General features: G+C 36.2%; 4 protein-coding genes across 4 annotated transcripts; 1 reads left to right on the top strand and 3 right to left on the bottom strand.

Annotated features, from left to right (window-relative positions):
* Nucleotides 1-9295: 9295 nt before the first annotated feature.
* On the bottom strand, nucleotides 9296-9911 carry LOC111902572 (uncharacterized). Its single transcript, XM_023898396.3, has one exon. It carries the CDS (start codon nucleotides 9790-9792, stop codon nucleotides 9412-9414), a length of 381 nt encoding a protein of 126 aa, XP_023754164.1. The 5' UTR covers nucleotides 9793-9911; the 3' UTR covers nucleotides 9296-9411.
* A 2147-nt stretch (nucleotides 9912-12058) lies between these two features.
* On the top strand, nucleotides 12059-15748 carry LOC111902570 (phospholipase D delta). Its single transcript, XM_023898394.3, has 9 exons — nucleotides 12059-13159; nucleotides 13254-13571; nucleotides 13649-13957; nucleotides 14042-14110; nucleotides 14216-14360; nucleotides 14436-14584; nucleotides 14712-14864; nucleotides 15037-15237; nucleotides 15327-15748. The coding sequence occupies exons 1-9, from the start codon at nucleotides 12245-12247 to the stop codon at nucleotides 15621-15623; spliced, it is 2556 nt and encodes an 851-aa protein (XP_023754162.1). The 5' UTR covers nucleotides 12059-12244; the 3' UTR covers nucleotides 15624-15748.
* Nucleotides 15401-16887, bottom strand: LOC111902571 (pentatricopeptide repeat-containing protein At1g06140, mitochondrial). The gene has a single exon (XM_023898395.3). It carries the CDS (start codon nucleotides 16710-16712, stop codon nucleotides 15771-15773), a length of 942 nt encoding a protein of 313 aa, XP_023754163.1. The 5' UTR covers nucleotides 16713-16887; the 3' UTR covers nucleotides 15401-15770.
* A 289-nt stretch (nucleotides 16888-17176) lies between these two features.
* LOC111902588 (galactokinase) lies at nucleotides 17177-19394 on the bottom strand. The gene is made up of 11 exons (XM_052768974.1): nucleotides 19336-19394; nucleotides 19281-19293; nucleotides 18974-19042; nucleotides 18859-18865; nucleotides 18606-18790; nucleotides 18140-18274; nucleotides 17860-17979; nucleotides 17668-17721; nucleotides 17468-17538; nucleotides 17356-17368; nucleotides 17177-17239 (listed from the first exon to the last, which is right to left on the bottom strand). Exons 1-11 carry the CDS (start codon nucleotides 19392-19394, stop codon nucleotides 17177-17179), a joined length of 789 nt encoding a protein of 262 aa, XP_052624934.1.
* Nucleotides 19395-23089: the final 3695 nt, after the last annotated feature.

Raw genomic sequence — 23089 nt, 5'->3', positions numbered from 1 at the left:
AAACCCTAATTCTGACGAACTGACTCGCCGAGTCAGGCTTGGACTCGCCGAATAGGGGCCAAAAATCGTTTTTCAGCAATTAAAGCAGTTAAGCATCACATACAACTGAAACCAATCAAAGCTCTGATACCACTGAAGGGTTTTATGCATAAGAAACATTCCTATGTGCTCATACAAACCCTAATGTTTGGATCTAGGTTTCACTATTGAACATGCTTTGATTCCAAGACTTATAAACCCTAATCTAGCATATAAACAACAAAACTAACATATAGAATCAGATCTAGATGTTTACCTCTTTAATTGTTGGCTTAGATCTTGTATATCTTCTTCTTTTGAGCCTAGAGTCACAAATGCAACTCCTCTAATGGTTCACAAACCCCACAAGCAAGAAGGCAATATAAGAGAGGGAGAGGGAGGCTAGAATTCGGCCTAGGGTACCCTTAGAATCAAGTGGTAGCCGAATTCATGCCCTAGGGGTCATATTTATACTTACAGGTTACTAGGGTTTCACTCTAAACCCTAATGGACAGCTTAGCCACCAAGCAGCCCATGGAACCTTCTGGAATAGGGCCCTTTGGACGAAAATATGATGGTTACCCATCATAATTTCGTTCCCCTTTAAGCCCATTAGGTTTCCTTAACCTAAAACTCAACTATCACACATTTGACAGTTTATACCCCTTTATTCAATTAATCTCTTTTGACCACTAAATTAATTCTTAATTAATTTATGACCAATACTAATTAAATAAATATGATTTCTCCTTTAATATATTATTCTTATAATATATTAATAAATCATAATACTCTCTTTTTCTCCTTAAATTACCTTGTCAAGTTGCTTTGGAGAAGGCAACCCAAAAGGACCATGCACAACCGGGTCAAGTATATACCAAATATAGTTACGGGCTTAGACACTATTCCAACAATAATAACATATACGGGATCCACAACTAACAGACTAGATTACCCCTAAGCCCACAATATGAGTCTGGCTTGCCTTTCAGGTCCACAACTCATATATGGCCCACTCCCGAGCTCATAGCTTATCTTTGGCTTGCTCTCTGGTTTGTTGGCTACCGCACGAAGGAGAACTACCTCAACCGAACCATAAAATGTCAACATATACATAACAGATAAACATATGACAAAAAATAGATAATCATGCAGATCTTAACAAATCACTACAGCATAGCAACATCCTAACCAGGATACATAATCTACCGGACCGGAATTAGTGCCTTCGACCCACAAGTACATTGAGGAAAACTCACCTCAATCAAAACTTAACAAACCTCACACCCAAGTCTATTGCACAACGGTTCCTCACGTTGAACACAATCAATACCAAGCCTAGTTACTTTCTAAGGTTATGCCCATAATCATGAGGCACAATAATGGCCCAAGTCCAAACCAGTCCCAACCCATCTAGAGAAACCTAAGACCCAAAGGTTCCAAAATGGTCTCAAGTCAACGGTCCAAACTCCAACAGTTGACCCTCACGTCATGACCACTTCCTGAATTACATCGTGACTCACTCTAGAAAAAACAATCGGGATGGAAAGCATTTTCACGACGTGACATGCTTGTTCCACACGTCGTGAGCACTACATTACCCAACTTTGAGCATTAAGCTCTTATTCCTTACAATGAATACTTAGGACTTTCCAGAGGGTATTCCCTTACCCAAAAGATGATAAAAATTGTAGCTTTTTAGTCATGCATCACTCAAACACTCACTAGGACAAAAGAGGGGAAAATAAGATCAAGACACATGCTTGGAGTCTAAAACTACACCAAAACTCAGATCCAAAGATTATAATATAGAGAATGCATCAATGATCCATAAAGTTTCCAACTTTATGGATCACATGCATGCAATCCTTCACAACCATGCAAAAAGGAGCTTAAAACTTAGATCTAGCATGAAAAAGGTAAAAAGTCCAGATCTTTATTACTTACAATTGTCCAAAAGCTCTACAACGAGGTGAGGTAGAAGCTGGATTGCCAAGAGGTTGCTCTGTCACACCCCAAAACCGGAACGACGGAAACGTTCGGGGGTGGAGGACGTCATGTCAAGTATCACGAGATATGTATATGGTAAGCAAGTAATGAACAACCATTTCATTTAGAAAGAAAGTGTTTACAATGTATGTGTTCACAAAACATAGAAGTCATAAACAAATAACAAAACAAGACTTGAAGCTATAATGCTCCATCTTCTAAATCCCCAGCACGAGCACCTGTCTAATAGTCTCCTGAGAATACAAGTTATTTGAAAGAGTTGATCAGCAATTAAGCTGGTGAGTTCATAAGATTTTAGTGATATGAGTAAGCTGTAAAATGTAGAAAAATGTATATGTAAAAGTGATGTAAGCTGTAAATTCTGTTGTGAAAAGTTCGCCTATTCCTCTAGAAAATCCTATATTTCCTACTTTAATGGAAGTTAAGTAAAATGTCACTACAAGCCTTTCTACGCATACTAAGTGGGTACACGTTATATATACTTGGAGTAAATAAACAATCGATTGTGCGCATCTGCCCTCATCTCACAACCCAACGGGTACATTAAGTAAGGCGGATCGCACACATTCCATTGGTTGTTAGATCGTTGTCATATATAACCTTGGTGTATTCACTTGTTACTCATGGAGTTATTTGTAATGGTTCCTTTATATCTAATGGAGAGTTCCTTTTAAGAAAACCTATATTTCTTATACTAAAATATTGACTATGGTGATTACTTTTATAATAGCTTTGTTTGTACTGTTGTATATAATTTGGTATCGGGTAGATAGTAGATTGGGTGACCTCGGTGTAAACCCACATCCAATGGGAACAGGACGTACAGCAAAGAACACACATCCTATTAGATGTCGGATATTAGTTTTATATATAAACATGGTGTATAAACTAAGGTGTATAGAGTTAACTCACTTAAAGTCTTTAAAACTGTACTGTCTTAATAAAATGGATTAAGCCCTTAACTGGGAAATTGCTAGTTTTGTATACCAAAAGTACTGACTTTGAAACGAAAGTTTTGTACTAGAAAAACTGTGCATTGACCCTGTGTCCTATGACCTGATCCATACCTGGTACCCTTGTGATGACTTAATGTATACTAAGCATAAATATATATAGATTCGGGTAGATAATAGATTGGGTGACCTCGGTGTAAACCCACATCCAATGGGAACAGGATGTACAGCGAAGAACATACATCCTATTAGTTGTCGGAATCTACTTAGCATATATGTATCCTATAGTGTATACATTACGGAATCATAAGGTTAGCATCATGGTCCTAACTTTTAAAAAGTAGCCTTCTACCAAGACTCAATTGTTTTGAAAGCAGTCTTCTACCAAGACCATACTGTTTTGAAAGCAGTCTTCTACCAAGACTCTACTGTTATGAAAGCAGTCTTCTACCAAGACTCTACTGTTCCTTAGTCAACTGTAAAGTACATTCTCCCTAGTTTATAACCTATCTCGAATAGAGAGCAGATTAACCTTCAAGTGTTACCGACACTTTATGAAAGTAATGGGAGAAATGAGTACCCTGATGTCGTTTATAACGACATACGGAGGTACTATCAACCTAAAAACATATTTGTTTTATTACTGTCATAATGTGAAAGCTAGAACCCCTACTAACCGCTCTCATGTATGGAGATTGAGGGAACCAAACGCGACCCGAGCAAATCCATGCAAGCCGTGTAATTCACATTAAAGTTAGATCCTGTCTGCATGTTATCATGCTATAGCAAATTTACTTGTTTGTTATTTTCTGTTCTGGTATTGTTTGATTCTCTTCACTGTTTGTTCTGTTCTGTGTGTGCTTCATTGTACTAGAAGTAATGAATATCATTCTCTTAAACTATACCTATAATAGTTTACTAATGCTCTAACTGGACTGTTACTGAAAAGACTCATTTATCTACAAAGTTATGCTTATACTTTAAAAATGGAGTTTTGTATAACTATAAAGTAACATAACCTTTAAAAGAGTTTTGAAATGTTTTAACGACTTATAAATAACATAAGTAACATTTTGAAAGATGTTTATAACAAACATTTACACAATTATCATTATGTTCAACTTGTATCCCCCCCTTAAAACAATTAAAATAGTTAAAAGAGTCATTACGGGGTATGAACTCACCTGATGTGGGTGATTCAAACAAGTATGCGCGTACGGATGAGAAGTTCCACGAATGAAGTTCCGAGACACAATAAGTCCTAAATGATATTTAAGGACACATAATGACATGAATATAGTGTTTAAAAACAACTATATGAAAGATAACACATTCCGGGACTAGGAAACACCTTGACCAAGTGTTGGAATCACATGTGATTCAACATAGGAAGGTATAAGGCACACATATGAGTTTACTACCATGATTTCACGACCCAAGGGAGTTTACGGTCGTAAACTCATGGTTACTCATGGGTTAGTGCTAGTTTGAAGGCTAAGGGTGATTTAGGGACATTAGCTCTACCCTAGGATGAGAAAGACCACTTCTTTTGGCACTTTTGGGGTGTTCACGGACCAAATGAGTTTACTACCGTAAACTCATGGCCAAATATACTTATGAGGGTCCTAAAGTTCATAAAGAAGCATTCTAAATTCATGCCTAAGCCCTTGGAAGTGTTTGTGGCATCAAAACACCTCTATCTTGAGTTTTCGGCCCATAGACCATTTGGTCATGTGTTTGCGGCCGTAAACACTTGTGGGTGTTGGTATTTTGGTTGTTTTGGGTCCTAAACACATCTAGGTAAAGTTCTATGCTTGTCTCTTGGCTTATGGAAGGCATTTAGGGCATTTTGGCACCCTAAAATGGAGTTCACGGCCCAAGAACTTCCTTGGCCGTGAACTCACTTCTAGCATTGTTTCTTAATGTTTTGGGGGTCTAAAACAAGTAATGGTAGTCTCTAGGTTTAGTCCCAAGGCTTGGAGGGACATTGGGCACACTTTGGCCCTTATAAAGGAGTTTACTCTCCAAGATGTTCTTGGGCGGTAAACTCCCAAATCTTGTTGTTTTGACTTGATTTTCATGTTATTAAGGCATATAACACACTTATATACACTCTAGGTTGAAGTACTTACAGTTGGGGGTGATCGGGCGAAGATCCTTGAGAGAGAAAATCGACTTTTCTCTAGCTAGAAATGTAAAAATGAATCCAAAATGGCAAAATTTTCTTTAATAGCCTTGAGGGTTTTTGGTCCGAATACCATTTTTGGACTGTAATATTCCAAACTCTTGAAGTTTTGGGCACTTATTGCAACATATTAAACCTTAGTGTATCCTCTCTCCTGATATCCTCTGGAGCACTAACCTTAAAACACTCAAACTTATCCCCAAAGTTTGATAGTTAGTTGATACAGATTTGACTTCAATTGTAGTGGATGGTTTTACCGAATGGAAATTTTTGGGTTGTCACATGCTCCACCAAGGTCTACTTCCACCTCAATGAGTCAAATACCACCAAAGAATGCTTCAATGTCACAAAAATGGCTAAGGACTTCAAGTAGGTCGAGATTAAGGTTTTCATGAGGCAAGAGAGTGAGGTAGGCTAAGGATGGGCAACCCCAACCCTCTAATTCCATTAAATACCCGAAATATTAGGGTTTTGATCATCAGAATGCTCTTACATCGTGAGCACCCAAAGTCTCATGTCGTGAGACTCAAAAACACGGGTCAACTGGTTAATGGTCACTCGCAACGTGACCACCATGTCTTATGTTGTGACCCTCATCCAAAAGCTATAAATCAATAAAAAAAAGTACCTCCAAGACCTGGGTGTTACATTATTAGAGGATGTAGTACGTGTATGTTTCTTTATATGGTATGTGACATTCTTAGGGGTAGGAATCTCTTCTATAATTTGTATGTATTTTCACTCGTCAATGAATTCAAGGAGTGAAACATGTATGAAAATGGTCCAAATTAATTACATATCTTATTCAATCAATTATGTTATTAGTTTTTTTTTATACAGTTGATACCCTTTGGGCAATTATTTATTGACATACACTTATAGCAAGACCTTTGGGCAATTATTTATTGACATACACTTATAGCAAGATTTGTAAGGTATTTGGCAAGATCAAAGAGACATCGTCTTGGGATATTTATTACCTTTCAAGGTATGTATAAAATCATATTATATGTTCAAATTTAATAATATTTAGTACCAACATTTTGATTGATTAAACTAATAGGTATAGATATAAGTAGAGGTGGAAAAAATTGACAAGACATGAAACCGATACGAACTCGACACGAAATAAACGAGTTTGTGTAAGATATTTTATCTCGTTCAAATAAACGGGTTGACACGAAACTGCACAAAAATTAAACGAGTAAGGTTAGGGTTGAGAATTTCAACTCGAAAATGATCCGTTTATTTATATGCAAGTTTTTTGAATTCTTTGAATAAACTAGAAAGATACAAAACAAAAACAATAAGTAAGAGAAAACATTTGGATTTAGTTGTTTTGTAATGTTGAAATGACTTAGCCGTCTAGATCAAGACTTCATTTTCAGGTTTTCAATTCTCTCCCAAACTATACAGTCCCTTTGACCACTCTCTCATCCTCATGATCTTGTCTCCCGCCTCCCCAGCTCCTACTCGTTTAGTTTTGTCATCTAAACTTGCTACGACTTCATTTATTTCCCCTCCAAACTATTAGTTTTTTCTTTTTGCCTACTCAACTCTTACTATTTCAACATGCTCAATCTTTTAACCTCAAATGACGCAACATATTTCAAGGTATACCCCTAACACGAAATCCGACACGAACTCGACATGAAAATAAACGGATTGACACGACACGAAACGTTAAACAGGTTGAGTTAGGGTCAAACGCTTTCAAGCCTTTTAGTGTTTCGACATGATAGGAACCTGACATGACACGACACGATTGCCACCTCTAGATATAAGAGTCATTTCCTTTTTGCCTAGAGGTGCTCCTAGAAAGAAGCGACTGGACTTCATCACCTAGGATCTAGGCATGGAGGAAGTTTAAAAAGTTGCTTTGGTCAAAGTGTCTTTAAATTATCGACGTGGCGCTAGGCCTGGAAATTGGGTTGGGTTCGGGTTGGCGGGTCATGGGTTGGTGGGTTGGCGGGTCAGAGAACATAAACTCAACCCAACCCATATAATATATGGGTTGATGGGTTGGTGGGTCACGGGTTGGTGGGTTGCAAACCTCAACCCAACCCAACTCATATAACATGTTTAAGTATATGGGTTCACGGGTTCACAAGTTAATGGGTCAAACCCAACCCATATAACCCGTTTAATAAATAAGCAACACATTTTAAAAAATGAGGTTTTTTCAACATAAATTCATAAAATTGTTAAAGTAATTAACATAAAAAAAGTTTTCAACATAAATTCATAAAGTCGATAACATCCAAATAAAAATGAAAAATGAAAACATTCATAGAAAGTGGTTGTGTTTTCGTTCGTGACTCATGAAAATAACGACATGTATTTTTTCTTTTTCTGATTAACGAACCGCAAGTGCAGATTAGTCACATACAAATACGAAAGGAATATAATGATACAGAATATTACGAATACGGATGGAAATCAAATTTCATTAATAATTAAATATCATTTTTTTTAAATGTAATATCTTCCTATCTCCCTATAAAAAAATAGTTTTAATCTCCTTTTGACACTTATCATCTTATTAGCTTTTTAATTAATGCATATTTATTTTACTTTTGACACGTGTCACCCTATTAGACTTCCTAATTAATGCATATCACTTATCAATTAATTCTCAATTTTAAATTTTAAAATTTAAATTTCCCACTCCAATTACATTAAATTAATAACATCACAATAAAAATTAAAATAAAATTAATACAAATTATAAGGTGATATAATTTCACATATTTATTTAAATTAACGATTATAATTTTATATAACTAAAAAATATCTCTTAATTAATAACTTATTTACAGTAATTGACTAATAATTTTGAGTTCCCACTATAAAAAGTTTAATTAATTTTGTAACCGTGGTTCCCACGGGTTATAAATCGAGAGTTGTCACCCCTACGTGGCCCTAGTACGTTTGCAAACATTATAATATTTTTTTTGGAAATGGAACTTTCCTAACAAGGGCTTCGGGCAAGCTTTCACGTACCGACTAATCTCTCGCTGCAAACATGACGTTATGCCTTTAACTGTAATTATAATTTGTATAAAATGAAATACCTTTAACTGTTACATTTATAAATATATGTGGAGCCCAAGATTGTCTCTCGTTGCGGAGAGAAGGGATATTCCAACATATAGTCATTTATAAGATCGTGTCACATTAATGTAGGATACATTAACACTCCAACATATATAGTCACTTAAAAGACCATGTTGCATCAATGTGGGATATACTAACAATGATGACATCAACAAATACAGAGTTACATAAACTCAAATCGCTTTACAGGTGATGATGCATGTGATGATGTAGTACCTTCCCCAACATGGAAGAAAAATAAAAGTGTATAGCCATCATCATCGGGACCTTCGTTATCATGCTCGAGTATATCACAATTTCTACCCTCGAGTCCAGGATTATCAGCGTTCTCTAGTCTATCACGACAAGCACCTATCGATCCAAACTTTTAGAGGGAAGTTCTTTGCCGATTAGATAAACTGGAGTGATTCTTCACCAATTGGATAGACGGGGTTGCCATGTTCATTTATCTCTTTGTACCACCGTATGCGACAAGAGGTAAACATTGTATACCTGAATATGGTTGTTAATTAAATATTATTAAAATTTTATTGGTTCTCTAGGGAAGGTCTTAGTCTTGATAGTATAGATCTCAACACTATAAGAATACAATGTACCGATTTGTGAGATTCATTTTTTGCTAATAGTAGCATCGAGACAGGGTTCGTCCCAAATACAATTTATCTAACTGATTTGTATTGTATTTTTATTAACATTTACTTAAACAACTCATTTATATTGTATTTATTCCATGGTGCTTAAGGGAGGTAAATAAGCCCTTGTAGATGACCACCATGAACAATGCCAACAACTCAACGAGAGGAATCTCAAGACACGTTCCATGCTTGCGGATCGTGCTAGGTGGATCTTATCAATGTCCCAAATGAACATCACTTATTCGGCGAGGTGCATCTTGATTACAAGAGTTGTATTGTGTTCAATTATTTCAATAGATTGAAACCAAATTTTAACACTTTTGAACATGGTATCATCTGACTGATAGATAGTATAAATGCAATCTGATAATGAAACATGAGTATAAAATATCAATCAATTTCCATAAAACATCACAATTTCTACATGTACATACATAAATATCAACATACTACACGTATACTACACAAAATCAATAAAATCCCCAAAATAATTTCAAGTTTCCGAAGTAATTCTTAGAGCCTTGGTCTTAAATCGATACCTGGGAGCCCTAGGAATAGCCTGACTGGGTCCAAATCCAAACTGCCCCGTCCCAGTCATCATCGGCGGGCCATCATCGTAAAGATACCCGACGAGCCGACCGCAACTATTGCAAAGAAGTTTAGTTCGTTTTCTCTGGATCCCCCAGTAATTAATTGTCTCGAAAAAGGGTCTGATCTTATCTTCTTTGACGAATCTGAATTTGGAGGAGTCGATGGCTGCGAAAGAGAGAGTGCCTTTGTTGCCAGCCTCAAAGTAGAAGTCAGGAGGGAAGAGATTAGCGGAATGAAGGCTGAGATTGGTTCCACATTCGTTGCAGGTGTAGATCGACGCCATTGATGAAATTGAAGGTGGGAGAATGATTGGCGAGTCGATGGTATTTTGAAGGGGGTTGGGAAGAATGTGTCGTGATTGACTTTTGATTTGGAACGCGGAGACGGTTCCAAATTTTTGTTTCTAGAATGTTAATATTTTCAAAAGAATAAACATTGTAACTAGAATGTTGATACTTGATACTTTTCAAAAGAATAAAAATTGTAAATATCTAGAATGTTAATTATTTATTTATTTATAATGTCATATCTAAAAAACAATTTGGTACGAACCTTGAGTTTTGACGAAAATTGAGTTTCAAGTTTCAATACATTTGGTACGACCTTACAAATCCATTTTGGGTGTTATAAAGCCTTACAATTCATATTACAGCTCTTCTAGAATTTTGTACGAACTTACAAAGTCATTATGTAGATTATACATGGGCTCCAAGTGAAAAGGCTTTTGGGTACATATGAGAAATGTAAGTCTTACTATATGGATGAAATAGGGTTCTAAACTTCTAATTGATGTTATCTTTAATAATTTTGAGATATGGTGATTATGTTGGTTCCTCAAGCGTACCATACGAGCATATGTCCCCAAAATATAACAAATGTACTTTGAGTTTTCATTTGCATGATATAATATATTTATATATTACTTGCAATACTATATGTATATATTACCTAGATTTCCATAGGTATTACTTTATGCATTTATCCCATGTAAATGTTTTAACGAAAAGATGTTTTAAGTGGGGACGCATTTCATATGTTTTCAAGAAATTTCGAGTTTCTAAATTCATCATCATGTGTATTCATATATTAGGTGGGTTTGAGACTAGTATGGTCTAGACACTTGACAACTAGGATATCTACACTTTGAAGTTTTGAAGTATAAAAGTTGCGAATGACATTCCAAAATTCCTTCATGTACGTGTTAGTCTTTACAAACCCTCATGTGATTCATTTGTGTTGGTTCACATGTAACCCGTTTGGTTGAAGTGTTGAATTTGAGGCCTTTATACATCTAATATGGTATATATTGTTTCATGTGTATTTTGTGTTTAAACATCATCCTCTCGGAGTTTACTAATACTAAGAGACGAGGGACATTGAGTTGTGAGTTTTGGATGGCTTGAGGTTTTGGACACTTTGTTCCATAACATATATTAATAAAATTATACTAAACTTTTGCACTATTTCTCCTTAAATTTGAGTTTTGAAGATTATACGAAAATGAATGTATCACGGAGAAGAAGACATTTTGATTTCATGCATATATAAACATATTTCCATTTGGGTTTCAAGCATGAACCGAAATTTGTGTTCGAAAATGGGCAAAACCCATTTTTCCCAACAAAAGTACATTGCTATTTAAGGATCAAAATTAAAGTATATCGCATATCTTAACAAAAAAATAGAGTAATAAATACATCAAGTAGTGAACGTTTAGTTAAAGCGTAATCTCATTTCAACAAACTTAACAAATACAATCAACTTGATGATAAAACTTGGATATTTAATCAATAACTTTAAGAGTTTAAGGTATACAGGTGATGTTAATAAAAATGCAAACAAAATACAAGGAAGGAAGAATAATCGTAAAGAAAGAAACCATTGAATATGCCAATTTTTTATGTGGTGTGTTAGCAAATGGAGAATCAAAGTTATCCTTTGACAAAAGCACACACTTGGGCCATACCAAAACACTTAAGTTATAATTTCTAAAAATGAAACTACAAAGCCTTTTTTTTTTTTTAAAAAAAAAGCAATTGCATAGTATTATTGGCTTAGATTTTATAAAATTTAATCTATCAAATATTAGATACGTACAAAATAAGTGTTACTAAAATAGAAAAAAAAATGTTAACATCTTCATGGCAAATGTGTTGAGTAAAAAATTGGCGATTTCAAATTTTCAATACCTATGTCCTATAACAAAATGTGTTTGTCAAAATGTCATTATTGCCTTATTGGGACTTTATTATTCATGATAATAATCAGATAAACATCTCAAAAAGTTTTCATTATTATTAGGGATTGGTTAAAAAGACATCTCATTTTATTATTATTATTATTATTATTGTTATTATTATTATTATTTATGTTTTTACATCTTGAAGACTTATTTAAATTATCATATAACTCTTTGTTAAATTATTGTGTATCCAAACTAGTTTTGGAAACAACCATAAACCTTAAGGGTGTTTTATGTAATTAAATCAAAATGTACTATAAATACCACCGCGCCCAAGAGATTTTCCCATACAACAGTTTCTAGCTGATTATGGCGCGAACGGATGGTGGCGACGCCATTGTTATAAGCTCACCTCCGTTCAATTAGCTACTGTGCCAAATATTCACAGAAAACACTTCATAACCTGTGTAGATTACGTGCGTTTTGTAGTTCATTGATTGTTTTCGGATATTGAGGTTGTTCGATTTGTTTAATCCGCTTCTCAAATTGCAAAATGGCGGATAATGCTTCAGCGAAGGTTGTATTCTTACATGGTGATTTATATCTCCAAGTTATCGAAGCTCAAAACTTACCGAATATGGATGTAGTCACCGGTCACATCCTCCGTTGCGTGTCCTTCGATTCTTGCCCGGAAGACACCTCTACCGCTGGATCCCCAGACAAGAAACTGCGTTCCAGCGGTCGGAAGATCATTGCAAGCGATCCTTACGTCAAAGTATCGGTGCCTCAAGCAGCCGTCGCACGTACGCGTGTGTTGAAAAACTCCAAAAACCCAAGGTGGAACGAGCGATTTATCATTCCGTTAGCTCACGAGCTTGTTCACTTGGAGTTCGAAGTGAAAGACGACGATATTTTCGGAGCTGATTTGTTGGGGTTCGTTCACATCCCTGCGGAGGAGATCGCTACCGGAAAAGTGATCAGCGGTTGGTTCCCTCTGAAAAATTCACGCAAGGATGACGCGTCGCTGAGGCTGGAGATGAAGTTCGTACCCTGTGAAACTAATCCGCTTTACCGGCACGGGATTGCTGGAGATCCGGAGCTGAAAGGCGTCCGGAACACATATTTTCCGGTGAGGAAAGGTTCTGAGGTGAGATTATATCAGGATGCTCACATCATGCCTGGATCTATGATGCCTAAGATTGAATTGGACGGAGGTAAGGTTTATGAGCACAATTCGTGTTGGGAAGATATATGTGAGGCTATATCATCAGCTCATCATATGATATACATCGTCGGTTGGTCCATTTTTGACAAAGTTAAACTAATCAGAGAACCCACTCGTGAATTGCCCAGAGGTGGTGACTTGACACTTGGTGAATTGCTCAAATACAAATCCGAAGAAGGGGTTAGGGTTTTGTTGTTGGTTTGGGATGATAAAACTTCTCACAGCAAGCTGTTCATTAACACGGTAAGATTTCAATATCAATCTACAATTCAGCATTCTAATTGTTCAATGTGGTTTGATCGATCTGAGCTAATTGTCTTAATGGTGATCGATTCAGACTGGAGTAATGCAAACTCACGATGAAGAAACCAGGAAGTTTTTCAGGCATTCATCTGTGCACTGTGTGCTTTCACCTCGCTATGGAAGTGGTAAACTAGGGCTTTTCAAACAACAGGTTGTTGGAGGTGCTTTTACACACCATCAGAAATGTGTTCTCGTGGATACACAATCATTATCATACCACAATAACAGAAAGATTACAGCCTTTTTAGGGGGTCTTGATCTCTGTGATGGAAGATATGACACACCTGAACATAGATTATTTAAAGATCTTGAATCTGTATTCAGAGACGATTTTCACCAACCTACCTTCCCTGTGAGTTTGCCATTCCCACCTTCCATTATTCTGCAATGATTGATTTCCAATTTCCATTTTCTTATTATCCAAATTAGGCAGGAACAAAGGCCCCAAGGCAGCCATGGCATGACTTACACTGCAAAATCGATGGTCCTGCTGCATATGATGTTCTTCTAAACTTTGAACAACGATGGAGAAAAGCTACAAAATGGCGTGAATTTGCATTAGTTGCTAAAAGAATGGCTCATTGGAAAGATGATGCATTGTTAAAAATTGACAGAATTTCATGGATTGCTAGCCCTAAGTATCCTGTTCCAGAACATGGAGATCACACCATTGTTCCTGAAGATGATCCAATGTTACACGTGTCCAGTGAAGAAGACCCTGAAAACTGGCACGTTCAGGTGACAAATTTCATGATTTTCATCAACTTCCTCCAAAAAAATAGTCTCTTTCTTACATAAACTCATGGTTTTTTTACATTGTAGATTTTTCGGTCTATTGATTCTGGATCTTTGAAAGGATTTCCCAAAACTGTGGATGTTGCTGAGGCACAGGTTAACAATTGAAGCTTCTTTTTCTCTTTTATATCTAAATAATTCTGAATATGACCATCATATGATACTTACTTAGTATTAATATGTTTTGATGTTTATTTGCAGAATCTTATTACTGCAAAAAATATGGTTATAGACAAGAGTATTCAAACAGCATATATCCAAGCGATTCGATCAGCTCAGCATTTCATTTACATTGAAAATCAATATTTCATTGGATCATCATACGCATGGTCATATGAAAACGCAGGTTCCAATTTTCATTTTAATTTCAAAATCTTGTAATCTGTGTTTGATAACATGTGGATATTTCGATAATTTTTAGGAGCTGATAACTTAATCCCTATGGAGTTGGCTCAAAAAATAGCAAGTAAGATAAGACAGAATGAGAGATTTTCGGTTTATGTTGTGATACCAATGTGGCCTGAGGGTGTCCCAACTTCTGCTACAGTGCAAGAAATTCTTTATTGGCAGGTATTATTTAATTTCTTTAAAAAAATATAATCACAAAAATACAGTATAAAATGGTTCAAACCAAAAGCAAATATTAAGATACATATTTCAATGGATAATCTAACGTCCAAAATGTTGGAATCTGCAGAGGCAGACAATGCAAATGATGTACAACGTTGTTACACAAGCAATCAAATCCATGCAACTAAAAGCACACCCTCAAGACTACTTAAATTTCTATTGCCTTGGGAAACGGGAAGAACTGCCTTTTAAAATGAATCAATTATTTTCAGATGACAAGGTATATCATTGATTCTGCTATATATGTTTCTTTCTACTTAAAAGAGAAAGTCTTCGTCTATTTTTTCCTTCTGTTTATCCAATTGTAGAGTCATTTTATCAAAATGTTTTCTAAATATCATTTATACATACAACAGTTTGTCCATTTGGTTTACAAGTTGATTGTATTATAGGTCTCAGATTCACAAAAGTTCATGAGATTCATGATTTATGTACACGCTAAAGGAATGATAGTGGATGATGAGTATGTAATCCTCGGGTCTGCCAACATTAATCAAAGATCGTTAGCTGGTTCAAAAGACACCGAAATAGCCATGGGTTCATATCAACCCCATCACACGTGGGCATCAAAAAACCAACACCCATATGGACAGGTGTCATATCACATCACCACACCTACAATATCTTGCCCTTCTTTTTTTATCTTAAAAATAATAATTTTGCAAAACAATACAAATTTCAGGTGTATGGTTATAGAATGTCGTTATGGGCTGAACATTTGGGGGCATTAAAGAAATGCTACATGGAGCCAGAAAGTTTGGAGTGTGTAAATAGTGTTAATAAAATAGCTGAAGATAACTGGAAACGATATACAGATGAGAAGTATACAGCATTGGAAGGTCATCTTTTAAGGTATCCATTACAAGTTAATGGTGATGGGAAGGTGAGCTCGCTGCCCGGATTTGAGAATTTCCCTGATGTTGGAGGCAAAGTCATGGGATCCCACTCGCCCGCACTGCCCGATATTCTAACAACATGATTTGTGAATTTGTTAAGATAGTAAATATGTTGGACTTTTAAGGAATTTGTGAATTAAAGCATATTGTAACTTGTAACACTGATTTCACTGTTGAAACTTTATACAATCTTTATCATAGTCCATGATCTGAAATGTGTTATGTATCCATTATGTTGAGATTGACCTTCTTGCATAGGTCATTTCAATTAATAATCTCTGAGCTAATTCCACCTTTCCATGAGTCTTACACGCAGCCACCAATGCACCCATTAAAGCCTCATCTGGAACAACATCCATCTCTTTAACCATAGCCACCGCCTCCTCCACTTTCCCTGACCTCCCCAACATATCAACCATACAAGTGTAATGTTCCAAACATGGCCTCAATCCACATCTATCTTTCATCATCTCAAAGTACTCTTTCCCTTTCTCAGTCAATCCACCATGACTACACGCAGTAAGAATCGCTGTAAATGTCAGTTCATCTGGCACCACCTCATCACCAACCATTCTCTCAAACAGTTCAAACACTTCTTCACATCTCCCGTACAATCCATACCCACTCATCATTGCCGACCATGTAACCACGTTTCTTTCGGACATTTCATCGAACACCTTCTGGGCACTTACTAAATCACCTCCCTTGCTATACATTGTTACTAAAGAATTTAAATTAGCAACATCGGTATCAAACCCGTTTGAGAAAACAAGGACATGGACGTTGCGTCCGAGTCGTAGAGCTGGAACACCGGCACAGGATTTGAGGACCGGGGGTAGAGTGTGGCGGTCTAAGGGTTTATGAGCACGGAGCATTTCGCGGAAAAGGATGAGAGAATCGGAGAAGTGATTTAGAGAAGAGAAGGCTCGAATAAGGGTGTTGTAGAGGAAAGTGGATCGGCGATTAGTGAGTGAGAAGATAATGGATGCCTCGAGCAATTGAGCACAAACTGAATACGATGAGACGAGTTTTGCACGAATGAAATCGTGGTGGGAGATTCCTGTGATTATCATTCGGGCATGTAGTTTTTTGAGTATACGTAAATTTCTTGTGGAAGAACAGTAGTCGAGCAGTGTGGAGAAGAAGGGTATAGTCCACTGAGGTGTGGGCATGGTTATGGCGGAGCCTCAGGTAACCGAAGTATTCCGAGACTAAAGGGGATTACTGCCGGCTAGGGCGGTGTTTGTGTCACACGGGTTAACTAGTCACAAAGTTCAACTTTACTAATCATATAAACATTTGTGTCGTTTTGTTCAACCATAATACGCAAATTTGATTCCCACAATACGCAAATTTGATTCCCTTTAATCTGCTTAATTATATGCGTTTACATGATACCACAGGGTTTATGGGCCATAATCAGTTTTCATAGGTAACACTATATATATTAGTCCTTACTCTCTTCTAAGAAGGCAAGAACCAACCAAAGAAAAAAAAAGTTTAAAGATCATATATTGCTTATTAGTAACTAGGTGGGAACCCCCGCTACATGGGGTATGAATTTTTTTTGTAGTTTTTGTCATTTTTCAGTAGCTCAACAATGCAACTTAACATTAGATAACATTTCATTAATAACTTATTCACTAACAAAAATGACAAATCCAAACCCTTGAGATCGGTTGGTGAAACTAAACTTCATCTACACAAACAAAACAATAAATATCATATTTTTACAGAAGAAATTTGTTTGTGAGATTGGAAAAACCCCAATACGAAATTCAAATTACATATAACTGGAAAAAGCACAACAAATACAATTTCTAAAATTCTGAAATTAAAATTACAATCATCAAAAAGGGTGAAACTTCCCGTAACAACCATAATTTGCTTTTTGTTAAAAATTAGAAAGGAAAAATAAAGCCTAAACCTGCACTCAAATAGAACACTGCAACTATGGTGATCGTCATTCATAAGATCGTCAAGGTTCTTCAACCTCTCCTATTCAATGCAAAAACAAATTCCAATATTACCCATATTCCGGACTTTAAAAAGATATAAACAAAGTTTATTTATAAAAAAATATAAAATCATAGAAAATAGTGAGACTCACTCAGAATTTGATGACACCACATCCTTGAAAGCATATACACGTTTCGCTGTCGAGTACACATGGAAGGCTCTCTGATAGAACAAATTTACAAAAAAAAAATGTTAACTATATAGTGATTCAAAAAATAATTACAAATGAAAGTTTTTTAAAGTAAAAAAAAATAACTGATGGAATACATGAGAAAATAGGTTGGTATTTTGTGAAGTTACCTGGAATAACTTGTAATGTGTGGCAGCTTTTATCACATCCAGTGAAGTGGCAGAGTCAAGAATTATGGAATCTAAGCTTTTACCGGTGATTATCTCAATTTCATTAGATGTATAAGGCTCCTCTTTCAGATATATTTTTATTTTTAACCAAAGATAGCAACCAAGTTATATGTTTTTTACCGTTTAAAGCAAAACGTCGAATATAAATATATTATAGGAGTTAGATGATGACATGGCGACACTCGTGCCATGTCATCATTTTTGGTAGCCGAATGAATACCTTAACAGCAATGGTAGGGTTGGAAGACCCATGGGCCCCAACAAAGGATGCACATAAAGCTTCTACATCAGAAATGGTTTTCACTTTTGAAATTGCCTCTTCAGGTTCCATTCTGAGTTTTATGCCTAATAAAATCTGCAAAAAATAAATAAATATAGAGTTTTCAAAAATAGAATGATTATTAGGAAAATAGGTGGAAAGTGAAAAGCAAAATTAGAATGTAAGAGAGGTAAATATAGAATATTAGTCGGCTACTTGCCGCATAGGCCCCATTTGTTATGGAGGATTTAGGGACATACAACAATGAAATTGGAAAAGGAATGGAATGATTCATTCTACTAGAATGAAGAAAAGAAACTATTTGTTTTGTTGAACGGAATGTAATGGGTCATTCCATTCCATCAAACCAATCAAACCATTGAAGCAACACAAAAATAATGAAAAAAAGACTTTTCTTTAATCTTACAGAAGCTAAACAACATTCAACAACACGATTATTGTAGTTTGTTGCAGCAGTTACAACTTTCTGTGATTCAGCCAATGAATGAGCAATTAGAAAAGTTCCGTCAGCTGGCAGTTGCACATCAGTTGCACGAAGAGGGTTGAAATCTATTAGGTCAGCAAATCCCGTTTTTCCATTACGGATATTGCCTAGTTCAATAAAAAAATACAAATTATAACATTGTACTTTCAAGTTACTTCCTATGCGTTCATTATACCATTCCACTTTCATTTATTATAAAGGAAAGTATGATGTTAATTTTTTGCATTTAAGCACAAAATGTAATTACTTGAAAAGTTCATTGGTTTATGAGAAATATTATATGTATATACCTGATCCATTCCACCAGATTGTGTCCCAAAATGTCTTTCACAGTCACAAGTAAGTTGAACAACTTCTTTCTTTAATAGAGTAAACAAAGAACAATATTATCAACAAAACATATCATACATAATTTGTATGGAAGTTATAACATAAAATTGTTTTAAGATGAAGATAGGAAATCAATGCAACGGTCAATTAATTCGGGAAATAATTAATTAAACATCAACAATTTGTTAAAACCCTCCTCAACATTCATAAATATTATTAAAAAAATCATACGACAACCATTCAAGTAGTTTTCACTTTTCATCAAACTGAAAATGTTTCCCTTCACCACATGTTAACCAAAAATATATATAATTTAATTTACCTGCTCAAAAAGATATGTATCTGCTGATAGAACACCAATATCTCGTACAAATGCTGCATAATTTTATCATCCACCTGCTAACGTTTGGATATTTATTTTTTCATTAATTGTGGCATTTTATCAAACAAGTAGTAGGCAAAAAAAGGTCCTTATTAGAAATAGGTTTAATCAATCAAAGATGCAATAGAGACGGAAAAGATATAATCCATGAAATGAAAATAAAAAACTTTTGGATTTCTAGATTCATTTAAAAATAGAAGTCTGTTATGATTGTGGTTAGGAAAAATTTGAAAGAACGTCATACCTGATGTTGATTCAATGTATTTTACTTCAAAGCAACTGTGGTGTAAGTGTGCTAGATTTTGTCCCACAACCTGAAGGTGGATCTCCATATATATGTCTTACCAGATTAAATCAAACTCCAAGCTCCCCTATTGCTTCTGGAAGCTCTGCAGGGAGGAAAGCTAGTAAACGGATTGTACTTGTCTGCCATGGAAACCCTGAGGTGATATTAATAAATAAACCAGTATGTGAAAAAAAAATTTGTTTGTTTTCTTAATTTCCCTAATTTGGTTTTCTTGAGATTTTTTTAACAGGGTAGTGATTCTGAATCTGATAACAGTAACATGCCTATGGACATGCTTGGAACTATACAGTTTTTTTTTTTTTTTTTTTTGTAATTTGATTTGAAGGTGAAATCAATAGTGAGCAGCCCTAGAATAGCACCAACTGAAACTGCTAATGCAATCGCTCGTGTAAATCTCAAGTTTTTTTAGGGGCATTTTTGTCTTTTTCTCTAATTAATCTAAATGGGAGAATGCACGTGATTGAAGGTTCAAGAAGCTGCTGATTGTCTAGGTGTTGATTGTGTGCCAAGATATGCTGAAAAGGAATTCTTACTTCAGAGTTGTTACATTACTAATATTTGGCGGCTGATACCTGAGCAAGTAAAGTCTATCGTTAAGCTTCATTCTACTTGCCCATTCTTATATTCGAACAAATAAATTAAAATTAAGAACACACTTAAACAAACATGAAATTGAAAGCATATAGAAAGAGGGATGAACAATCGTCACCTGGGAATCGGAATAGCTTCATGAATTACCAAGGTAAAGTTAAAATAACCCTGATGAACATCCTTCAATGAAAACAACACGTTAATCCTGATGGGTTTTGGTCATAAGACATCCTATGTGCTCATACAAACCCTAATGCTTGGATCTAGGTTTCTCTATTGTACATGCAAGTAATCCAAGGCTATAAACCCTAATTCTAGCATATGGGAATCGATATTAACATATAATTAGGTTTAAGATATTACCTTGATTGTTATGTAGCAATAACAATCCCAATTCCTCCTTATATTGACTTTAGAAAGCTGAGAGTCACAAGTGTCACTCCTCTAATGGTTCACAAACACCATAAGCAAGAGGATGAAGAGGAGAGAGGATGGAGGCTACCAAAACTCGTCTGAAACCCTAGCAAGAAGCTTAGCCACGTTTTTGGTCCTTAAGGGATCTATATATAGTTAGGCTATTAGGGTTATATATCTAACAAGGAAACCCTAATTTAGATGCTTAAGCCCTAAGCAACCCATGGAGCCTTTTCCTTAAGGCCTTGGACGATTTCATATGGGCTTCCCCCATAGAATTCGTCCACCTTATAATATAAGGCAATCCATGGCCCAAATTGCAATTATCTTATAATTACAATTCCATTCCCTTAAGTTTAATTAATCTCTTTTAGTCACAAACCTAATTACTAATTAATTCTTGACTAATATTAATTAAACAATATGATTTCTCCTTTAATATATTATTCCCATAATATATTAATAAATCATATTTAATCCTTTCTCTTCATAATTCATCCTATCAAGTTGCTTTGGTGAAGGCAACCCAAAAGGACCAAGCACCATCGGGTCAAGTACATACCAAAATAGTTATGGACTTAGACACTAATCCAACAAATCCATCATCACCCCCACTCCTGACCACCACTTCTCCACCATTCCCACTTAAAACAACCGTCAACCACCTCCCTTATTTCTCCAATCAAGCCATCATTCACCCACCTCCATTACCACCTCGCATCCACACCAAAATCACAATAAGTTTTTTAATGACAATATGCACTTTGTGAATCATACATAATTAAAAGACAAGGGTTGAAAAGCATATCCCTTATATGGCTAAAGTAAACATGGAACTGTAAAGTGAGGATAAGAATTGGTCTCTAAATCAGTAGACTAATTCAGGCATATACATCTTTTCTAGGGCTACTAATACCTGGATAAGAATTGGGTCTGTAAATCCGTTTGACAGATGGAGGTTGAGTCAAAGGCATATACACATGCTTCTTTCTTCCATTCCCAACAGATGGCAGTACACGGAAACAGAAAAAAAAAAAAGGTAGATGGCAAACACCAAACCTGGAATAGCAAAACGACGGAGGAGGAAGGGAATCGATTTTCTAAGCTAAAACAGAAATGAAGACGCCGAATGTTCTCCAATCGAAGATGAAAGCTTCAATCCATGTAGAAAAGGAGAAGGTTTGTCGTCGACGTCACCAGCTCTTCAGTAGCATCTTTCGTTGTTACTCGATCATACGATCTTTGGCGAGAGAGCAAGGCAATGGGGTGGAAGAAGAAGAGGGAGCACCGGTGAGATTTTTGTAACGACCCATCCCCGGTATGATGATTCCATGGTATTTAATTAGAAGTTTGTAAGAGGGACTCGGCGAGTTCATAGCCTGACTCGCCGAGTAGGGACGGGATTTCGAGCACGTGTTAGTCGGCGACTCGGCGAGTCCATATTCGGGACTCGGCGAGTCTGCCTGTCTGGAAGAAACCCTAAATCCCCGGGTTGCTCACTATTTAAACCACCTTATAGCCCCCAATCTCGCCTCCTTCACCCTCAGAGAGCTGTGAGAAAACCCTAATCCGTTCTTGAGTGATTTAAGTGTTCTTGTGTGATTTTTTGAAGGCTTGAAGAAGAAGAAGAATAAGAAAGGAGCAAGGGGAAGAGGTGTAGAGCAAAGATTCAAGGGCAAATCAGAATCCATTGAGGTATTCTTCGGATTCCCTCCCCTTTTATGCTTCAAATTTCCATTAGAACTCTTCTAGTAATATTTTGATGCCTTTCTCAAGCCTTATGATTGTATGGATGCCTTAGTAGATCGAGATATCCTTAGATCTATTCATTTAGGAGTTGTAGAGCCCGGTTCTATTGCCTTTTTGAAGATACCTTGCATGAAAACCCTAGATCTAGCCTTTATTATGCTTTTTGAGCTATTTTATCTTCATGGATGCATATGGGCACGTAAAGATAGAATCTTTACGTGCTAATCGAGTTAAGGGAGTCCAGATCTATAAGTTTTATACACTGGATTCAAGCAGAATCGAGTTTTGAGTTGTTGCATGAAAGCGACTCGGCGAGTCGGAAGAACGACTCGGCGAGTCGAGTCGCGAGTCCCCGATTTTCCCCTTTTGAGTGATGCCGAGTGGGACCAGTGAGTGGTAGAGTGGACTCAGCGAGTTTGAGGTCAGACTCAGTAATGGAGGGACTCGGCGAGTTGTTCATACAACTCGGCGAGTCCAAGGCAATCTTCTTAGCCCGAAGAACAACTCGTCGAGTTGTTCATACGACTCGGCGGGTCGGATGCAGATTGCCTGAAGTTTTAGATTTGAAAGGGAACTCGTCGAGTTGATGCCATACTCGACGAGTAGCAGCGAGTAGGGTTGAGAAGTGAGAAT

Source organism: Lactuca sativa, chromosome 2 (genome assembly GCF_002870075.4).
Source record: "Lactuca sativa cultivar Salinas chromosome 2, Lsat_Salinas_v11, whole genome shotgun sequence".
Lineage (NCBI taxonomy): Eukaryota > Viridiplantae > Streptophyta > Magnoliopsida > Asterales > Asteraceae > Lactuca > Lactuca sativa.
This window is presented reverse-complemented; position numbering and strand designations above follow the sequence as displayed.

Coding starts and splice junctions, on each gene's coding strand:
- LOC111902588 (XM_052768974.1), bottom strand. CDS start 19,394: ATGCAGCATTTGTACGAGATATTGGTGTTCTATCAGCAGATACATATC. Junction 18,275..18,605: donor TTGAATGTTGTTTAGCTTCT/GTAAGATTAAAG, acceptor TATTTTTTGCAG/ATTTTATTAGGCATAAAACT. Junction 17,722..17,859: donor CACATTACAAGTTATTCCAG/GTAACTTCACAA, acceptor TTGTTCTATCAG/AGAGCCTTCCATGTGTACTC.
- LOC111902571 (XM_023898395.3), bottom strand. CDS start 16,712: ATGCCCACACCTCAGTGGACTATACCCTTCTTCTCCACACTGCTCGAC.
- LOC111902572 (XM_023898396.3), bottom strand. CDS start 9,792: ATGGCGTCGATCTACACCTGCAACGAATGTGGAACCAATCTCAGCCTT.
- LOC111902570 (XM_023898394.3), top strand. CDS start 12,245: ATGGCGGATAATGCTTCAGCGAAGGTTGTATTCTTACATGGTGATTTA. Junction 14,361..14,435: donor ATGGTCATATGAAAACGCAG/GTTCCAATTTTC, acceptor GATAATTTTTAG/GAGCTGATAACTTAATCCCT. Junction 14,585..14,711: donor AAGAAATTCTTTATTGGCAG/GTATTATTTAAT, acceptor TGGAATCTGCAG/AGGCAGACAATGCAAATGAT.